At 46.0% G+C, this 16,873-nt stretch overlaps 1 protein-coding gene across 2 annotated transcripts in view; it reads left to right on the top strand.

Moving 5' to 3' along the window:
- The first annotated feature begins 3,275 nt into the window (after positions 1 to 3,275).
- Positions 3,276 to 16,873, top strand: part of LOC105490988 (protein tyrosine phosphatase non-receptor type 9) — a 108,803-nt gene continuing 95,205 nt past the window's right edge. Inside the window, exon 1 of one of the 2 annotated variants that reach the window (XM_011757037.3) lies at positions 3,276 to 3,519. In XM_011757037.3, coding sequence (XP_011755339.2) covers positions 3,457 to 3,519 — 63 coding nt within the window. In that variant the 5' untranslated portion in view covers positions 3,276 to 3,456. Of the gene's footprint in view, positions 3,520 to 11,206; positions 11,725 to 16,873 lie in introns of those variants that run through there. The other variant, XM_011757038.3, reaches the window with a different exon arrangement.

A 16,873-nucleotide genomic window follows, 5' to 3' on the forward strand; every position in this document is an offset into this window, starting at 1 on the left:
TGAGCCCAGTATAACTGTCCAATAGGATCACCTTGCCTGCTGCCTACACAGCAAATACATCAAGACAGGGGAATTGCAATGGCAAAAGAGTAATTCACGCAGAGCCAGCTGTGCAGGAGAGTGGAGTTTTATTATTATTTTTGAGATGGCGTCTCGCTGTTTCGCCAGGCTGGACTGCAGTGGTGTGATCTTGGCTCACTGCAATCTCCACCTCCTGGGTTCCAGCGCTTCTCCTGCCTCAGACTCCCAAGTAGCTGGGACTACAGGTGTGTGCCACCACGCCCAGCTAATTTTTGTATTTTCACTAGAGACGGGGTTTCACCATGTTGGCCAGGATGGTCTCAATCTCTTTTTTTTTTTTTTTTTTTTTTGAGACGGAGTCTCGCTCTGTCGCCCAGGCTGGAGTGCAGTGGCCGGATCTCAGCTCACTGCAAGCTCCGCCTCCCGGGTTCACGCCATTCTCCTGCCTCAGCCTCCCGAGTAGCTGGGACTACAGGCGCCCGCCACCTCGCCCGGCTAGTTTTTTGTATTTTTTTTAAGTAGAGACGGAGTTTCACTGGGTTAGCCAGGATGGTCTCGATCTCCTGACCTCATGATCCGCCTGTCTCGGCCTCCCAAAGTGGGTCTCGATCTCTTGACCTCATGATCCGCCTGCCTCAGCCTCCCAAAGTGCTGGGATTACAGGCGTGAGTCACCGTGCCTGGCCTGTAGTTTTTTTATTACTAAAATCAGTCTCCCTGGAGCATTAAGGGATCAGAGTTTTTAAAGATAATTTGGAAGTGGGGAGTGCTGATTGGTCAGGCTTGGGATGGAATCATAGGGAGTTGAAATGAGTTTTTCTTGCTGTCTTCTGTTCCTGGTTGAGATGGCAGACCTCTTTGGGCCAGATTACTGGTCTGTGTGGTATCAGCTGATCCATCCGGTGCAGGGTCTGCAAAATATCTCAAGCACTGATCTCAGGTTTTACAATAGTGATGTTATCCCCAGGAGCAATCTGGGGAGGTTTAGACTCTTGGAGCCCAAGGCTGCATGACCCCTAAATTGTAATTTCTAATCTTTGTAGCTTAATTTGTTCATCTTGCAAAGGCAGACTGGACCCCAGGGAAGAAGGAGGTCTTTTCGGGAAGGGCTGTTATCAATTTTGTTTCAGAGTCAAACCATGAACTGAGTTCCTTCCCCAAGTTAGTTCGGCCTATGCCCAGGAATGAACAAGGACAGCTTAAGGGTTAGAAGCAAGATAGAGTCAGGTCTGATTTCTTTCACTGTCATAAAATCCTCAGTTATAATTTTGCAAAGGCGGTTCACCAGGAGTTTGAGACCAGCCTGGGCAACATAGCAAGACCCCCATCTCTACAAAAAATTAAAAAAAAAAAAATTAGCCAGGTGCAGTGGTGTGCACCTGTAGTCCTACCTACTCAGGAGGCTGAGGCAGGAGGATTGCTTGAGCCCAGGACTTTGAGGCTGCAGTGAGCTGTGATCACGCCACTGCACTCCAGCCTGGGCAACAAAGTGAGGCTCTGTTCAAAACAAAACAAAAAAAGAAACCTTGGGAGGCCGAGGCCGGCAGATCACAAGGCAGGAGAATGGTGTGAACCCGGGAGGCGGAGCTTGCAGTGAGCTGAGATCCGGCCACTGCACTCCAGCCTGGGCGGCAGAGCGAGACTCCGTCTCAAAAAAAAAAAAAAAAAAAAAAAAAAAAAAAATAGCCGGGCGCGCGGTGGCTCACGCCTGCCTGTAATGCTGGCACTTTGGGAGACCGAGGCGGGCGGATCACGAGGTCAGGAGTTCGAGACCAGCCTGACCAACATGGTGAAACCCTGTCTCTACTAAAAATACAAAAATTAGACGGGCGTGGTGGCGCGCACCTGTAATCCCAGCTGCCCAGGAGGCTGAGGCAGGAGAATCGCTTGAACCCGGGAGGCGGAGGTTGTAGTGAGCCGGGATGGCGTCACTGCACTCTAGCCTGGGCGACACAGTGAGACTCAGTCTCAAAAAAAAAAAGAAAAAAAGAAAAAAAAATCGTGGGAGCATCACAACTCACAGCACCCTCCTGTTGTGTGAAGGCCCCTCCTTTGGGTCTCTCACAGGACTGGCTCCAGGGCTTCAGCCTTGGAACTAGTTGTGGACTTCTCTGAGTCCCTTAGGAATATTTATCTTTGGCTTGGAATAATGCAACAACATACTAGACCCAGCCTTGCCTTCTCTATGCATTCCTCCCCAAATGATTCCAAGAGTGTACACCTAATCCTGAATCCTTTGCTGCACTTGCCCTAGTGAAAATCAAAGGTCTGCAAAGGCCGCGTCATTCCTGAATGAGGTTCGGAGTCTGATGTTTCTGTGGGGGATTAACATTAACTACACTGGAGAAGAATTACAGGATACAGCCAGTAAGGAGGGAGAGAGAGGGAGGCAGGTGCGATTCCTTCCACCTAAGCTTCCTGGCCTGGCAGGCAACCTTTCCAGGGTCTTTCAGGCTGCAAGTGACAAATAGATGAGGATTGTGGGTTTCTCACGCGTAGGTGGCAGCGGCAAGTTAACCCCAGGAGAGGTGCCAGTCAGCAGATAATTTGCAAACGAATGTATTCTCCTCCTCCTCCGAAGATCTGAGCCTCACGAAATACACTCTTTTCTTCCTTTTCCTCCCTCCCGCAGTCGAGTCGCCTTCCGTCCTGCTAGGGTCCCCTCCCCGCCCGGGTCCCCTCCCCGCCCGGGTCCCCTCCCCCGCCCGGGCTCCTCTCTGTCTCCCCCTCCCGGACGGCGTCCTCGCTCCGCTGGGCCCTCCTCGCCACCAGCTTGTGAATGAGACGCTCAGTTTCTCAATGGAGCCGCGGGGGGCTCGGGCGGCCGCGGGGCGGCCGCAGCGTTGGCCGTGAGCCAGGAGGGGGGCGCGTTTCCCTCGCTCCCTCTTCGCTCCCTCCCTCTCGCTGCGGCCGCCCGCAAGAAGCCTGGCTGAGGCAGCCGCGCAGGTCGCAGGGCCAGCGTCCGCGAGGACGGCCCGGCTGGGCGGCCCCGAGTGCTGTGGCGCTGTGGAGAAGCGGGAGTGCGGCCGAGGAAGCGGGGCGCCGAGGGGGCCGGCGGCCTTCGTGAAATTTCCGCCGACCCTTCGCTCCCGGCTCTAAAAGTTCCTGATTTCCGATTTCCTTTTAAATCCCGAGCGGCTGTTAGCTCTTCGCCTGCACTTTTTCTTCCCCAGGAGATAAGGGGGAGTGTGAGGAAAGGAGCGAATAATATAAAAAAGGATTTCCTCCCGGAAGAGAGGGGCAGTTCGGAGAGATTTTTCTTAAAGAAGCAGAAGCGGCGTTTGCGGCTGCTGCGGGCGCCGGGCCCTGGCCGGCCCCACCATGCTCGAGCCTGCCCGGGGCTGCTGAGGCGCGGGGACGCGGAAGCGGAGGCCGAGCGTGCCGGGCTCCCGCGCTCGCGAGCGAGTTCTGTCCGCCCGGCGGCGGTGGCTGGGGGATGGAGCCCGCGACCGCGCCCCGGCCCGACATGGCGCCGGAGCTGACCCCGGAGGAGGAGCAGGTAAGCGGGCCCGAGGCCGCCACGGTGGGTGTGTCCGGGCCCCCGAGGCCTACGCCGGCCTCTGCCTCCCAAGCCCCGGCTCTTTGCAGCCACGGGCCCGCAGCGCCCCCGCTCTCGTGCCCGGCCCGCGGGCCTCCCTCACCGGCGACCGCGCCCCAGGCCGCCACCCCCTCGTCAGTGCACCCACGGGACCCTGCTCCAGTTCCTGCAGCTTCTTTCCCCGAGGCTTACGGGCCTCAGACGGTGCCCTCCCCACCCCACCCCCTATTCCAGGGGCAAAGTTCTTTGGATCCAGGGGCCTCCTTCCTGAGGTTTGCAGAACCGCTGCTTGCCCCCGGCCTTTCCACTCCCTTGTAAATGTTTTCCGTGAGGGTTTGTGGCTTTTGAAGGGTAGGAAAAGCCCCAGTTTGGGGGGTGCTTCCTGTGGGGATTATCTCCCTTCCCGAGGAGAGGGCTGAGAGTATTGGATGCATAGATGCCCTAGATTTTCAGAGGAGCCTCTTAGGTTTCTCAGGCCCACTGGGGCAGGTTCTGGAAGATCCAGCCCTTCTCGTGCTTCTAAAGTTCCTGGCCTTGACTCTCCTATTTAGCTATCCCAGACGGGGAGCATCTCCTCACCCCTGCTTCCCTACCCCCGTCTCATCTGACTGTCATCATCTTTCTGAAGCTTACATTGAGCTCTATTGTTCCTTAAAAGCCTATGACCTTTAGTTCTCGGAAGGAAGTGTTTTGCTGTCTCATTTTGGGGGCCCTTGTAACTTTCCCTCCCGCACATTCCAGCTGCAGAGACAGGGACCACTCCTGAGGAAGATGGGAAGGTCTGCTAGCTTAGATTGGGAACCCTACGGGCTTTTCGCTGTCTCTTCCTTGGCAGTGCCTATACCCCGCCATAGCTATGCTCCATTATAGTCATAGTCTGATTCCATGTTATAAATAAAAAAATAAAAATAAACATGAAAAACGAAAAAGGCAAACCATGCTGGCAACCCATTTCAAGCTCTACAGCGGTTGTTTCCAAGGACCACATTTGCTAGCACAGCCTCTAGTGTGAAGACAGTCTAGTTTTACAAACTATTATTGGCTAATGGGCTTGTTGACCTGATTTTTTAAAGTCCTTGTCTTTTCTCCTCATTTGTAGAGATGACATTTTTCTATTTGGCCTCAGGCCACGGTTTTGCCTTTTGACACCTGGTGATGAAATCAGTATGGGAAAAAAATTTAAAGAGAATTCTGCTTTGTACAAGCAGTGGTAATGAATGTCCTGGTAATTGCAGTTGGATGTTAATAAAATGCTAGTCAGGCCCTAGTGCAAGCAGGTGGCCATGGAGCCCATCCTGCCAGAATTGGAAAGTACTTCAGTACTAACATAGGACGTGTTGGCTGATTTTAAAGGGACAAATCTCTTTCTTTCATCCTTTTTCTTGGGTCAGGCAGATTTCTGTTTTTAAGACTTAAAGGCATCAGTATTCTATGCAAATAGCATCCGTTGCAAATTTGAAAACTAAAACCAGGAAAAGTAAATATTAAAGTATTGATAGTATTGACATATATTGGCTTTACTTTGTATATAGTGCATACACATATACAAATGTGTTTAACTAGTAAAAACCTTATTTTTTACCCTGAATTGAATGTGATGGGCATTAACAAGGACTAGGATGGAAATGGCAAAATATTTATTAAAGGCAAGAGATTATGTGTCTGTGTGTTTTTAAAATCTTATCTCTTTTTTTCCTACAAAATATTATTTTTTACAAGCATTTCAAAATATTAAAACAAAAACAGTATAGTTCTAATTATGGTAATGCCTGATGTTATCATATTCTAGTTTAATGTCACATAAGAGTACTCTCTTTTTTCTAGAGTTGGAGTTTCGGTTTTTTTTTTTTTTTTTTTTTTTTGAGACGGAGTCTCGCCCTGTCATCCACGCTGGAGTGCAGTGGCCTGATCTTGGCTCACTGCAACCTCCGCCTCCAGGGTTCAAATGATTCTCCTGCCTCAGCCTCCTGAGCAGCTGGGATTATAGGCGCCTGCCACCATGCCCAGCTAATTTTTGTATTTTTAGTAGACATGGGGTTTCACCATGTTGGCCAGGCTGGTCTCGAACTCCTGACCTCGTGATCTGCCCACCTTGTCCTCCAAAAGTGCTGGGATTATAGTCGTGAGCCACCGCGCCCAGCCGGAGTTTGGGTTTTGTTGCCCAGACTGGAGTGCAATGGCGTGATCTCGGCTCACTGCAACCTCCACCTCCCGGGTTCAAACGATTCTCCTGCCTCAGCCTCGGGAGTATCTGGGATTACAGGTGCCCACCACGCCCAGCTAATGTTTGTATTTTTACTAGTGACGGGGTTTCACCATGTTGGAGGATGGTCTTGATCTCTTGACCTCGTGATCTGCCCGCCTCTGCCTCCCAAAGTGCTGGGATTACAGGCCTGAGCCATTGTGCCCGGCCAAGGATACTTTTTTTTTTTTTTTTTTTTTGGACAGAGTCTTGCTCTGTTGCCCAGGTTGGAGTGCAGTGGCGCGATCTCGACTCACTGCAACCTCCACCTCCCGGGTTCATGCCATTCTCCTGCCTCAGCCTCCCGAGTAGCTGGGACTGCAGGCGCTCGCCACCATGCCCGGCTAATCTTTTGTATTTTTTAGTAGAGACGGGGTTTCACAGTGTTAACCAGGATGGTCTCCATCTCCTGACCTTGTGATCCGCCCGCCTCGGCCTCCCAAAGTGCTGGGATTACAGGTGTGAGCCACTGCGTCTGGCCAAGAGTACTCTTAACTATTAAGATTTATTTAAAATATTTAAATTAATTGGCAGTAAATAAGTGTTAGCCTTATCAAAGTGGTCCTCATGGGAAATGACACATTCACTCCATAATGCTGCCCTATTGCTCAAACCAATTTAACATTCACTGGAAGTTGATTTAGAAGCTTGTGGCAGAATCTTTGAAATTTCTTCAGTGTGGGAAAATCCTTGTATTTTTTAGAGTCAGTTTGATTTTTGTAAATAGCAAAAAATCTTTTAGACCCTTATTTAAAGTAGGGGATCAAACTGGGTTTACACATTTTCATGCAAAAGTGTAGTGCACTTAGGCCCTTTTTGGCCTGTGTGAACAGCCTTAAAGATATTTCTTTTCTTTCTTTCTTTTTTTTTTTTTTTTGAGACAGAGTTTTGCTCTTGTTGCCAGGTTGGAATGCAATGGCGCCATCTTGGCTCCCTGCAACCTCTGCCTCCTGGGTTCAAGCAATTCTCCTGCGTCAGCCTCCCTAGTAGCTGGGATTACAGGTGCCCGCCACCGCACCCAGCTAATTTTTTGTATTTTTAGTAATGATGGGGTTTCACTACGTTGGCCAGGCTGGTCTCGAACTCCTGACCTCAGGCAATTCACCCACCTCAGCCTCCCAAAGTGCTGGGATTACAGGAGTGAGCCACTGCGCCCGGCTCCTTAAAGACATTTCGGAAGCAGAATACCTCCTGAGTGGTATCTCCTTCTCCTTCTGTACAGTCATATGAATCAGAAACCCAGTGTCTTGGACACTGCTATCTCTCTGCCCTTGTGTACAATACAGTGTTAGATTTTCCTGAATATATCTTGAATTCATTGGCTTTCTTCCACCATCACTGCCATCACCCTATTCCGAGCTACTATTGTATCCTGACAGGACTTTTGTTTCCCACCTGATCCATCCGTATTCCAGAAGCCAGAAGCCAGAGTCCTATTGAAAATCTGATTTCATCTTCCCCTCAGCCTGCCTGCCCCACAAAGAAGCATTCATAAAATTCTTTAGTGGCTTCTGGTTGCTCTTTTTTTTTTTTTTTTTTTTTTTTTTTTTTTTTTTTGTGGAGACAGGATCTCACTTTGTCACCCAGGCTGGAGTCCAGTGGTGTAATTATGACCTCGACCTCTTGGGTTCAAGCTGTCCTCCTGCCTCAGCCTCCCAAAGCCTTAGGATTACAGGCCTTGTCATTGCTCTTGAGATCAAAGTACAACTTTTGAATGTAGGCGATATAGGCCCTTGTGCAGCCTAGACCCTAGCTAATTCTCATACTTGTCTCTGCTCCATGCACACTGCCCTTATAGTCCTGCGTTCTTGCCATGTTTGCTTCTGCTTACAGGGTCTTTGCAGTAGCTACTTTACTCCATCTGGAAACACCTCCCTTTGTTAACCTCCTCTTTATCCTTCAGCTCTCAGGTTTCACCTCCTTGGAAGGCCTTCCTTGATTTCAGTTAGATTAGATTCTAACCTAATAGGTTCTCAGAGCACCATTTACCCATCCTTCACATCACTTATCACAAGTTAACACTTATTTGTGTGATTACATGACTGCAAGCAAGCTCTATGAGGGTTGGGACTATTTTCGCTTTTGCTCCCCATCATATGCACATTGCCTAGCATAATGACCAACATAATGACTGGCACTTACGGAAATACTTGCAGAATAAATGAAGAGTAGTTGTACTCCTGATTTGTTTACAGGCAGCATCATCTTCTTTCAGAGTGGCTTAAAAATAAGCACATTGCATATTTTGATATTTTTCCCCATCAAATGGCAGTATATACTTTGATTTATACTCTTATGTATGCGTTGATACAGTTTTTGAAAGTCATGATTACTTCTTAGTTTCATTTTCTGTCTAGGCGTGTGTTGAACGGATACAAATCCTCATTTGTAACTTTGGTGTTTCTTGTTTTTTCAGCTCCTCAATAATTATAAAGCCTACAGTTGGGCTACAAGGACAAATATGATGTTCTTGCTTTTAAGGAACTTGTATGAATAACAATCATAGCAATATCTTTTCTAAACTCCTGCTTGGAGTCAGGCTCTGTGGTGGGCATTTCACATGCAATTAATCCTCCCTCCCAAGATTGGAATTACTACTCTCACTTTGCAAATAAGAAAACTCAGACTGAGAGAAGGAAATTGCCCAAGGTCAGAGAGTTAGCAAGTTATGTAGCCATGATTTCCACCCAGGTCTAGGTTTTCTGCCTTCATTGCCAGTGTTTCCTCTTTTACAGTACATTACTTCCCATAAAGCCATTAGCCAGTTTACTTAGATGCCTAAGTGGGTATAAAATAGCTAATTTTGTGGGTTTTGGTATTGATATATGTGTTTGGTTTTGTTAATGTTTCTTAAAATATAGTTTGGAAAGTACAGAGGAAAAGATTTAGAAAGCCTTTACTCAACTGTATATTGCCAGCAGAAACATATTGTATACTCTGTGCAAGAAATTATGATGAAATTACTATAGGAAAAGAGTTTGTTCCTTAAAACAGAGTTGTCAACTCTCCATTTCAAGGTGTGGTCACAACTACAGTAAAATTTTGTTTTCTTTATATCTTGTTGTTCTTTTGCACAAGAAGGCTTGTAAAAGCTTTTCTTCTTCTTTTCTTTTTTTTTTTTTTTTTTTTTGAGACAGAGTCTCTCTCTGTCACTCAGACTGGAGCACAGTCTCGGCTCACTGCAACCTTCATCTTCCTGGTTCAAGCAATTCTCTTGCCTTAGCCTCCCAAGTAGCTGGGACTACAGGCATGCACCATCACACCCGACTAATTTTTGTATTTTCTTTTTAGTAGACATGGGGTTTCACCATGTTGGCTAGCCTGGTCTCCAACTCCTGACCTCAAGTGATCCGCCTGCCTTTCCCATGGTGCTTGGATTATAGGCATGAGCCACCATGCCTGGCCGTAAAAGCCTTTCTTAATGGGCTGGCAGTTTGGCAGTGTGAAGGACAATTTCTATATATAAGTATTAATCTTTATTGTCATTATGGTATTGTGTTTTGAGACGGAGTCTTGCTTTGTTACCCAGACTGGAGTGCAGTAATGCGATCTCAGCTCACTGCAACCTCTGCCTCCCGGGTTCAAGTGATTCTCGTGCCTCAGCCTCCCGAGTAGCTGGGATTATAGGTGCCTGCCACCATGCCTGGCTAATTTATGTATTTTTTTTTTTTTTGAGACGGAGTCTCGCTCTGTCACCCAGGCTGGAGTGCAGTGGCCAGATCTCAGCTCACTGCAAGCTCCGCCTCCCGGGTTCCCGCCATTCTCCTGCCTCAGCCTCCCGAGTAGCTGGGACCACAGGCGCCGCCACCTCGCCCGGCTAATTTTTTTTGTGTGTGTGTTTTTAGTAGAGACGGGGTTTCGCCGTGTTAGCCAGGATGGTCTCGATCTCCTGACCTCGTGATCCGCCTGTCTCGGCCTCCCAAAGTGCTGGGATTACAGGCTTGAGCCACCGCGCCCGGCCTAATTTATGTATTTTTAGTAGAGGCGGGATTTCACCGTGTTGCCCATGCTGGTCTTGAACTCTTGACCTTAGGCAATCCACCTGTCTCAGCAGCCCAAAGTGCTGGGATTACAGGTGTGAGCCATCTCGCCCTGCCAAGACTCTTAACTAGAACTCTTACTAGATTAAAATTCTGTGTAATTATAGCTGTTTAGGGTCTTTTGGTTTTGCAGGGATATCCCAGTGGTGATTGATAGGACAATAGAGTAGTTTTCTAAAGTACTTATGCTTCTATTAATATTTTTATTATTTATTTATTTTTTTGAGATGGAGTTTTGCTCTATCACCAGGCTGTAGCACAGTAGCACAACCTCCACCTCCTGTGTTCAAGCGATTCTCCCACCTCAGTTTCCCGAGCAGCTGGGATTACAGGTGTGCACCACCATGCCCGGCTAATTTTTGTATTTTAGTAGAGATGGGGTTTCACCATGTTGGCCAGGATGGTCTCTATATTCTGACCTTGTGATCCACCCGCCTCTGCCTCCCAAAGTGCTGGGATTACAAGCGTGAGCCATCGCCAATTTATTTTACTTTATTTTTTAAATAATAGAGATAAGGTGTCACTATGTTGCCCAGGCTGGTCTTGAACTCCAGGGCTCATGCAATCTACCCACCTTGGCCTCCCAAAATGCTGAGAGTACAGGCATGAGCCACCATGCCCAGCCTGAAAATTATTTTTTTGGTTTTTTTTATTTTAATTTTATGTCTTTTGTTTTTTCGAAAATTCTTAAAGTTTATGTTATTTAGACCTTACAGTGTTGTAAGGATTAGTAAGGAGATGCATGTAGAGCACTTAGCCCAATGGTTATATAATAAGTAGTCAGTAAAGTTAGCCATTATTATGATATTCATCATTGTTTTTTGTTTTTTTCTTTTTGAGACAGTCTTGTTCTGTCGCCCAAACTAGAGTGTGGTGGCACAATCTCGGCTCACTGCGACCTCTGCCTCCTGGGTTCAAGCAATTCTCCTGCCTCAGCCTCCCTAGTAGCTGGAATTACAGGTGCCTGCCACCACACCCAGCTAATTTTTGTATTTTTAGTAGAGACGGGGTTTCACCATGATGGTCAGGCTGGCCTCAAACTCCTGACCTCAGGTGATCCGCCTGCTTTGGTCTCCCAAAGTGCTGGGATTACAGGCATGAGCCACCATGCTCATCCTCATCATTTTTGAATAGCAAAAAATTTTAGAACCATGTTAGTTTAAGCCAATTATGAGGGGAAAAAATATTCATATCCACCCTGGGGACCATCACCTAGTACAGGTTCTTATGAATTCCAGAAAATTATTATCTTCCATTTTTATAATGTAGTTTTCAAAAGCCTATTCTAATTATTCTAATTGCATGATGTGGTTTTTGCTTTTTTTTTGGGGGGGGGGGAGATAGGGTCTTACTCTGTCACCCAGGCTGGAATGCAGTGGCATGATCATAGCTCACTGCAGCCTCGACCTCCCAGCCTTTCAGGCTCAGGTGATCCTTCCACCTCAGCCTCCCGGGTTCCTGGGACTACAGGCATGCTACCACACCCAACTAATTTTTTATATTTTTTGTGGAGGGGGATTTTACCATGTTGCCCAGGCTGGTCATGAACTCCTAAGCTCAAGCAGTCCTCCCGCCTCAACCTCCCAAAGTGTTTTGATTATAGGCATGAGCCACTGTGCCCAGTCTGGTTTGTATTTTTATAATGGAATCTTTTAAAGCTAAAAATTTAACTGCTTTACCGTGTACTTAAGAGATTTTTGGCATTTTTCCCAAGGGCAAGGGTTTTGTCCCATTTCTTGTGGCCAAGAACTTCCCTTTTCCCACAGTCTTACATGTCCTGTGCTAAATGTCATCTGTCTTCCCGGAAGTTACCATTATGTCAAGGACCAAATGATTCATGATGTTAAATTGAGGCCTTCTACAGAGAGAAAGAAGGAAGGAAAGGTGAAGAACTCTTATTATTTTCATTACTGCTGATAGTTTATGATATTGTATATAGCAATTAGGTAAAATCTCATTTGGATGTGAGAATTTCACTATTAATTTCTGGTCAGGTGTGGTGGCTCATGCCTATAATCCCAGCACTTTGGGAGGCCGAGGTGGGTGGATCACAAGGTCAAGAGAGCAAGACTATCCTGGCCAACATGGTGAAATCCTGTCTCTAGTAAAAATACAAAAATTAGCTGGGAGTGGTGGTGCACACCTATAGTCCCAGCTACCTGGGAGGCTGAGGCAGGAGAATTGCTTGAACCGGGAGGCAGAGGTTGTCGTGAGCTGAGATTGCACCACTGCACTCCAGCCTGGTGACAAAGCGAGACTCCATCTCAAAAAAAAAAAAAAAAAAAAAAAGGAAAAACTTTCTGAGCACATCAAGAGTCTTAGACTTTTATTTTGTGAATATTAAGGGGCCTGGAGGTTTTCTCTAAGGAACCCAACCTAGTACTTATGAATGACTTGAAAAGACCCTCCTTTAGAAAGGAGCTGAACTGTTTTGTTTTGTTTTGAGGTGGAGTTTCACTCTTGTCACGATCTCTGCTCACTGCAACCTCAGCCTCCTGAGTTCAAGGGATTTTCCAGCCTTAGCCTCCCAAGTAGCTGGGATTACAGGCACCCGCCATCACACCCGGCTAATTTTTGTATTATTTGTAGAGATGAGGTTTCACCTTATTGGCCAGGCTGCTCTTGGAACTCCTGACCTCAGGCGATCAGCCTGCCTCAGCCTCCCAGAGTGCTGGGATTACAGGCATGAGCCACCCTGCCTGGCCAGGAGCTAAACTGTTTTAAAGAGGTAAAAGTTAAGACTCATTGCGGGTATATTTGAGTTTCATTTTCTGACTTTTATGCCTTTATTATCTTGGAAAAAACATAGTAATTTTGGAATACTTAAACTTTATTTTCTAAATATTAAGCCCCATTTTACGGCAGTGTGGCTGGTCCATTGCAGTGCCAAGATAAGAAGTCATAGAACCTAACCCTGATTATTTGTTCAGATACAACCTCTAGTGTAATATCAGCCATTTCACTGCTTCTGTCTACCATCCTGCCTTGGTATATCAGACAATTCTGGTACTTTCTTTTTCCTAATCAATTATTTTAACATTTTCCCCCTAAGCACACCTCCATATGAGATCTTGGTTGCTCTTCCTGACCACTAAAATAACCACTGTTTTCTATTCCTGTTCTTTTGGACTAAGGCAAGATGTTCCTAGAAAAGTAGTTTAGCCTACACTTCTCAGTGCTGGAGGGCCTGGCATCAGCACTTTTATATCTGATTTTGAAAAGGCCCCTTAGGAACCTAACCGAGTTAGTTTCTTAAGCGTTTGGTTCACTTTTTAAAATTTTTTTAAATTTTAAGAGACAGGGTCTCGCTCTGTTGCCCAGGCTGAAGTGTAGTGGCTTGATCCTAGCTCACTGCAGCCTGAAACTTCTGGGCCCAAGTGATCCTCCTTCCTCAGCTTCCCTAGTGGCTGGAACTACAATCATGTGCCACCATGCCTGGCACTTTTTTTTTTTTTTTAAATAGAGATAGGGGTGTTGCTTTGTTGCCCAGGCTGGTCCCAAACTCTTGGGTTCAAGCAATCCTCCAGCCTCGGCCTCCCAAAGTGCTGGGATTACAGACATGAGCCACTGTGTCTGTCCAGCATTAGGTTGTTGTTTTTTTTTTTTTTGGAGACATGGTCTCACTCGGTCACTCAGACTGGAGTGCAGTGGCATGATCATAAACTTGCTGAAGCCTTGACCTCCCTGACCCAAGGAATCCTGCTACCTCAGCCTCCCGAGAAGCTGGGACTAAAAGTGTGCACCACCACACCACCATGCCCACTTAGATTTTTTTATTTTTTGTTTTGTAGAGACAGGATCTCGCTCTGTTGCCTAGGCTGGTCTTAAACTCCTGGGCTCAAGTGATCCTCCAGCCTTGGCCTCCCAAAGTGCTGGGATTATAGGCGTGAGCTACTGCACCTGGCTGGCATTAGGTTGTTAAGCATGGACATGGAGGGTGCGGACAGGAGGCAGAGAAGCTCCAGAATTCATGGGAAACCTTATTTATTAAGGATTGGTGATCTCTTAGGTCCAAACTATAAAATGATAAGACCAAAAGGGTAGATTAGAGATGATTTTTTTCTTTAATTTCTGCTTCTGAGATAAGCATTTCATTTTTTCTCTGGGAAAGGCAGTTTCTGTAGTATGTACCAGTTTCCTCTGAAATACCAAACCCATCCACAACATACATGCACAGTACTTGTCTTTTTTTTCAGTGTAGGTAGCACAGGTAGGTATATTGAATTATTCTGAAGCCAAAATTTATTTCTTTTTTTTTTTTTTTTTTTTTTTTTTTTTGAGACGGAGTCTCACGCTGTTGCCCAGGCTGGAGTGCAGTGGCGCGATCTCGGCTCACTGCAAGCTCCGCCTCCTGGGTTCACGCCATTCTCCTGCCTCAGCCTCCGGAGTAGCTAGGACTACAGGCGCCCGCCACCGCGCCCGGCTAACTTTTTGTATTTTTAGTAGAGACGGGGTTTCACTGTGGTCTCGATCTCCTGACCTTGTGATCCGCCCGCCTCGGCCTCCCAAAGTGCTGGGATTACAGGCTTGAGCCACCGCGCCCGGCCCAAAATTTATTTCTACAGTAAATTCTGGGCAGGTTCTAAAGAAGGTCATCTGTGACTTTAGGACTGAAATGTCTGGGATGTTCATCCATTAGTTACTTGTTCATTGCTTGAACACCTAGCTAATCTTTACCTTTGCATTTGTTTTGATGTGAATCATTATTAGAGATACATGTCAGTATGATAATATGATGATATAATTCATTATATACATCATTATTACAACCAGTGTTTTAAAAAATGGGCTATTTAAGGCTGGGCGCGGTGGCTCACGCCTGTAATCCCAGCACTTTGGGAGGCCAAGGCAGTCAGATCACCTGAGGTCAGGAGTTCAAGACTAGCCTAGCCAACATGGCGAAAACCCGTCTCTACTAAAAATACAAAAAATTAGCCAGGCGTGGTGGTGTACGCCTGTAATTGCAGCTGCTCCACAGGTTGAGGCAGGAGAATCACTTGAACATGGGAGACAGAGGTTGCAGTGAGCCAAGATCATGCCATTGCACTCCAGCCTGGGCAACAGAGTGAGATTCCATCTGAAAAAAAAAGAAAGAAAAAAAATGGGCTACTTAGATTATCTACAATGATCATATGTTTCTATTGCGAGGCTGGAATGTGGTGGCACAGTTATGGCTCACTGCAGCCTTGACCTCCCCGGCTCAAGTGATTCTCCTACTTCAGCCTCCTGAGTAGCTGGGACCACAGGCCCGTGTCATCACGTCCAGCTAATTTTTTTTTTCTCATAAATACAGATAGGACCTCACTATGTTGCCCAGGCTGATCTGAAATTCCTGAGCTGAAGCTATCCTTCTGCCTCAGCCTCCCAAAATGCTGAGATTATAGGCATGAACCACTATGCCCAGCCCATATATTTCTTTTCTTTTTTTTTTTTGGAAACAGTCTCACTCTGTCGCCCAGGCTGGAGTACAGTGATGTGATCTCGGCTCACTGCAACCTCCACCACCCGGGTTCGAGTGATTATCCTGCCTCAGCCTCACAAGTGGCTGGGACTACAGGCGCCCGCCACCATGACCAGCTAGTTTTTAAATTTTTAGTAGAGATGGGGTTTTGCCATGTTGGCCAAGCTGGTCTCGAACTCCTGACCTCAGGTCATCTGCCCGCCTTAGCCTCCCAAAGTGCTAGGATTATAGGTGTGAGCCACTGCGCCCAGCCCCATATGTTTCTTTTATAATGAAAAATGATAACATTTTCTGAAAAGTACTATGTGTTCTTTACACGTTTAAGATTATACTATTAAATGCTGAGATCTCAATTTTTAATATTATTGCAAATCTGGCCTTTTTATAAACCAAAAGATTTATAAGTAAAACCTAGGCCTTTTGGGATGTGATGGTGATGACCCTTTGGTAGACCTCAGGAATCCCTCAGCTTCCTTTGTGGCTCTTGGTGTTTTATTTAACGTTTCTGAATCTATTTTGTCTTATTTCCTTAAGTTTTTTGGAGATCTGCTTAATTAAGTAAAATCCCTTGTATTTACAAAATGCTCAATAAATAGTGGTAAGTATTCTTGCTCTCTGTGATACAGGAAACTTTTTGTTTTTGTTTTTGTTTTTAGATAAGAATAGGAAGAAAAATGGAGTCTGACTTTGTAGCATTGAAATAAAAGATTTCAAGATAGCCTAAGAATTCTAACAGTTACCATGCATGAGTAATAGACATAGCAGAGTACTGAGGCTACCTTAGCTCATTTTTTACTGTTAAGACTTTTTGCATCATCCATTGGTTCATTGGTTTATTTCTTCTTTCTAGGTTACACATTACCTTTAGGTGCACTGGTGGTGGTGGTCTGCTTCTGCTGCTGCTTTTCACATAAAATATTAAAAGGTCATCTGATGATCTAAAAATGACTCGCAAATGAGTGCTAAGAATGACAGTTTGTATTATCTTCCATATCTTATTTAAACAGTCTTTATGAAAAAAATTATCATTCCATTGTTTATCTCTGGTTCCCTATCAGGATGATCCTCCCCCTAGAACATTTGTCAATATTAGAAACTTCTTTAGTTGTCATGACTGTGGGAGGTGGTACTGGCATCTAGTGGGTAGAGGTCAGGAATGCTGCTAAACATCCTCTAATGCATAAGACAGCTCCCTACAGCAAAGAATTATCTGATCAAAATGTCAGTAGCACCACAGTTGAGAAACCATGGTTTATCTCTGAAAAATTTTGTAGTTAGGAACAGTTTGAAGTTTTCACTTTAAAGTTAAAGATAGGTCTTTGCTCAACACATTTAGTACTTATGAAACTATGTGTCACCAAATACTGATCGCAGCAATTGACTTCTCATACTGAAAAGTTCTAGTCTAAAACCAATTGTTCTATAGCATAACCATCATAGAGGGTAAAATGAGCCATTTCCACACCCTTTGCAGGGGTTTTCAGAGATGGAGGGATTTTATTCAGCTTTTTAAAAAATGATGATGATGATGATTATTATATATATTTTTGAGATGGAGTCTTGCTGTGTCGC

This window comes from Macaca nemestrina, chromosome 7 (assembly GCF_043159975.1).
Source record: "Macaca nemestrina isolate mMacNem1 chromosome 7, mMacNem.hap1, whole genome shotgun sequence".
NCBI lineage: Eukaryota > Metazoa > Chordata > Mammalia > Primates > Cercopithecidae > Macaca > Macaca nemestrina.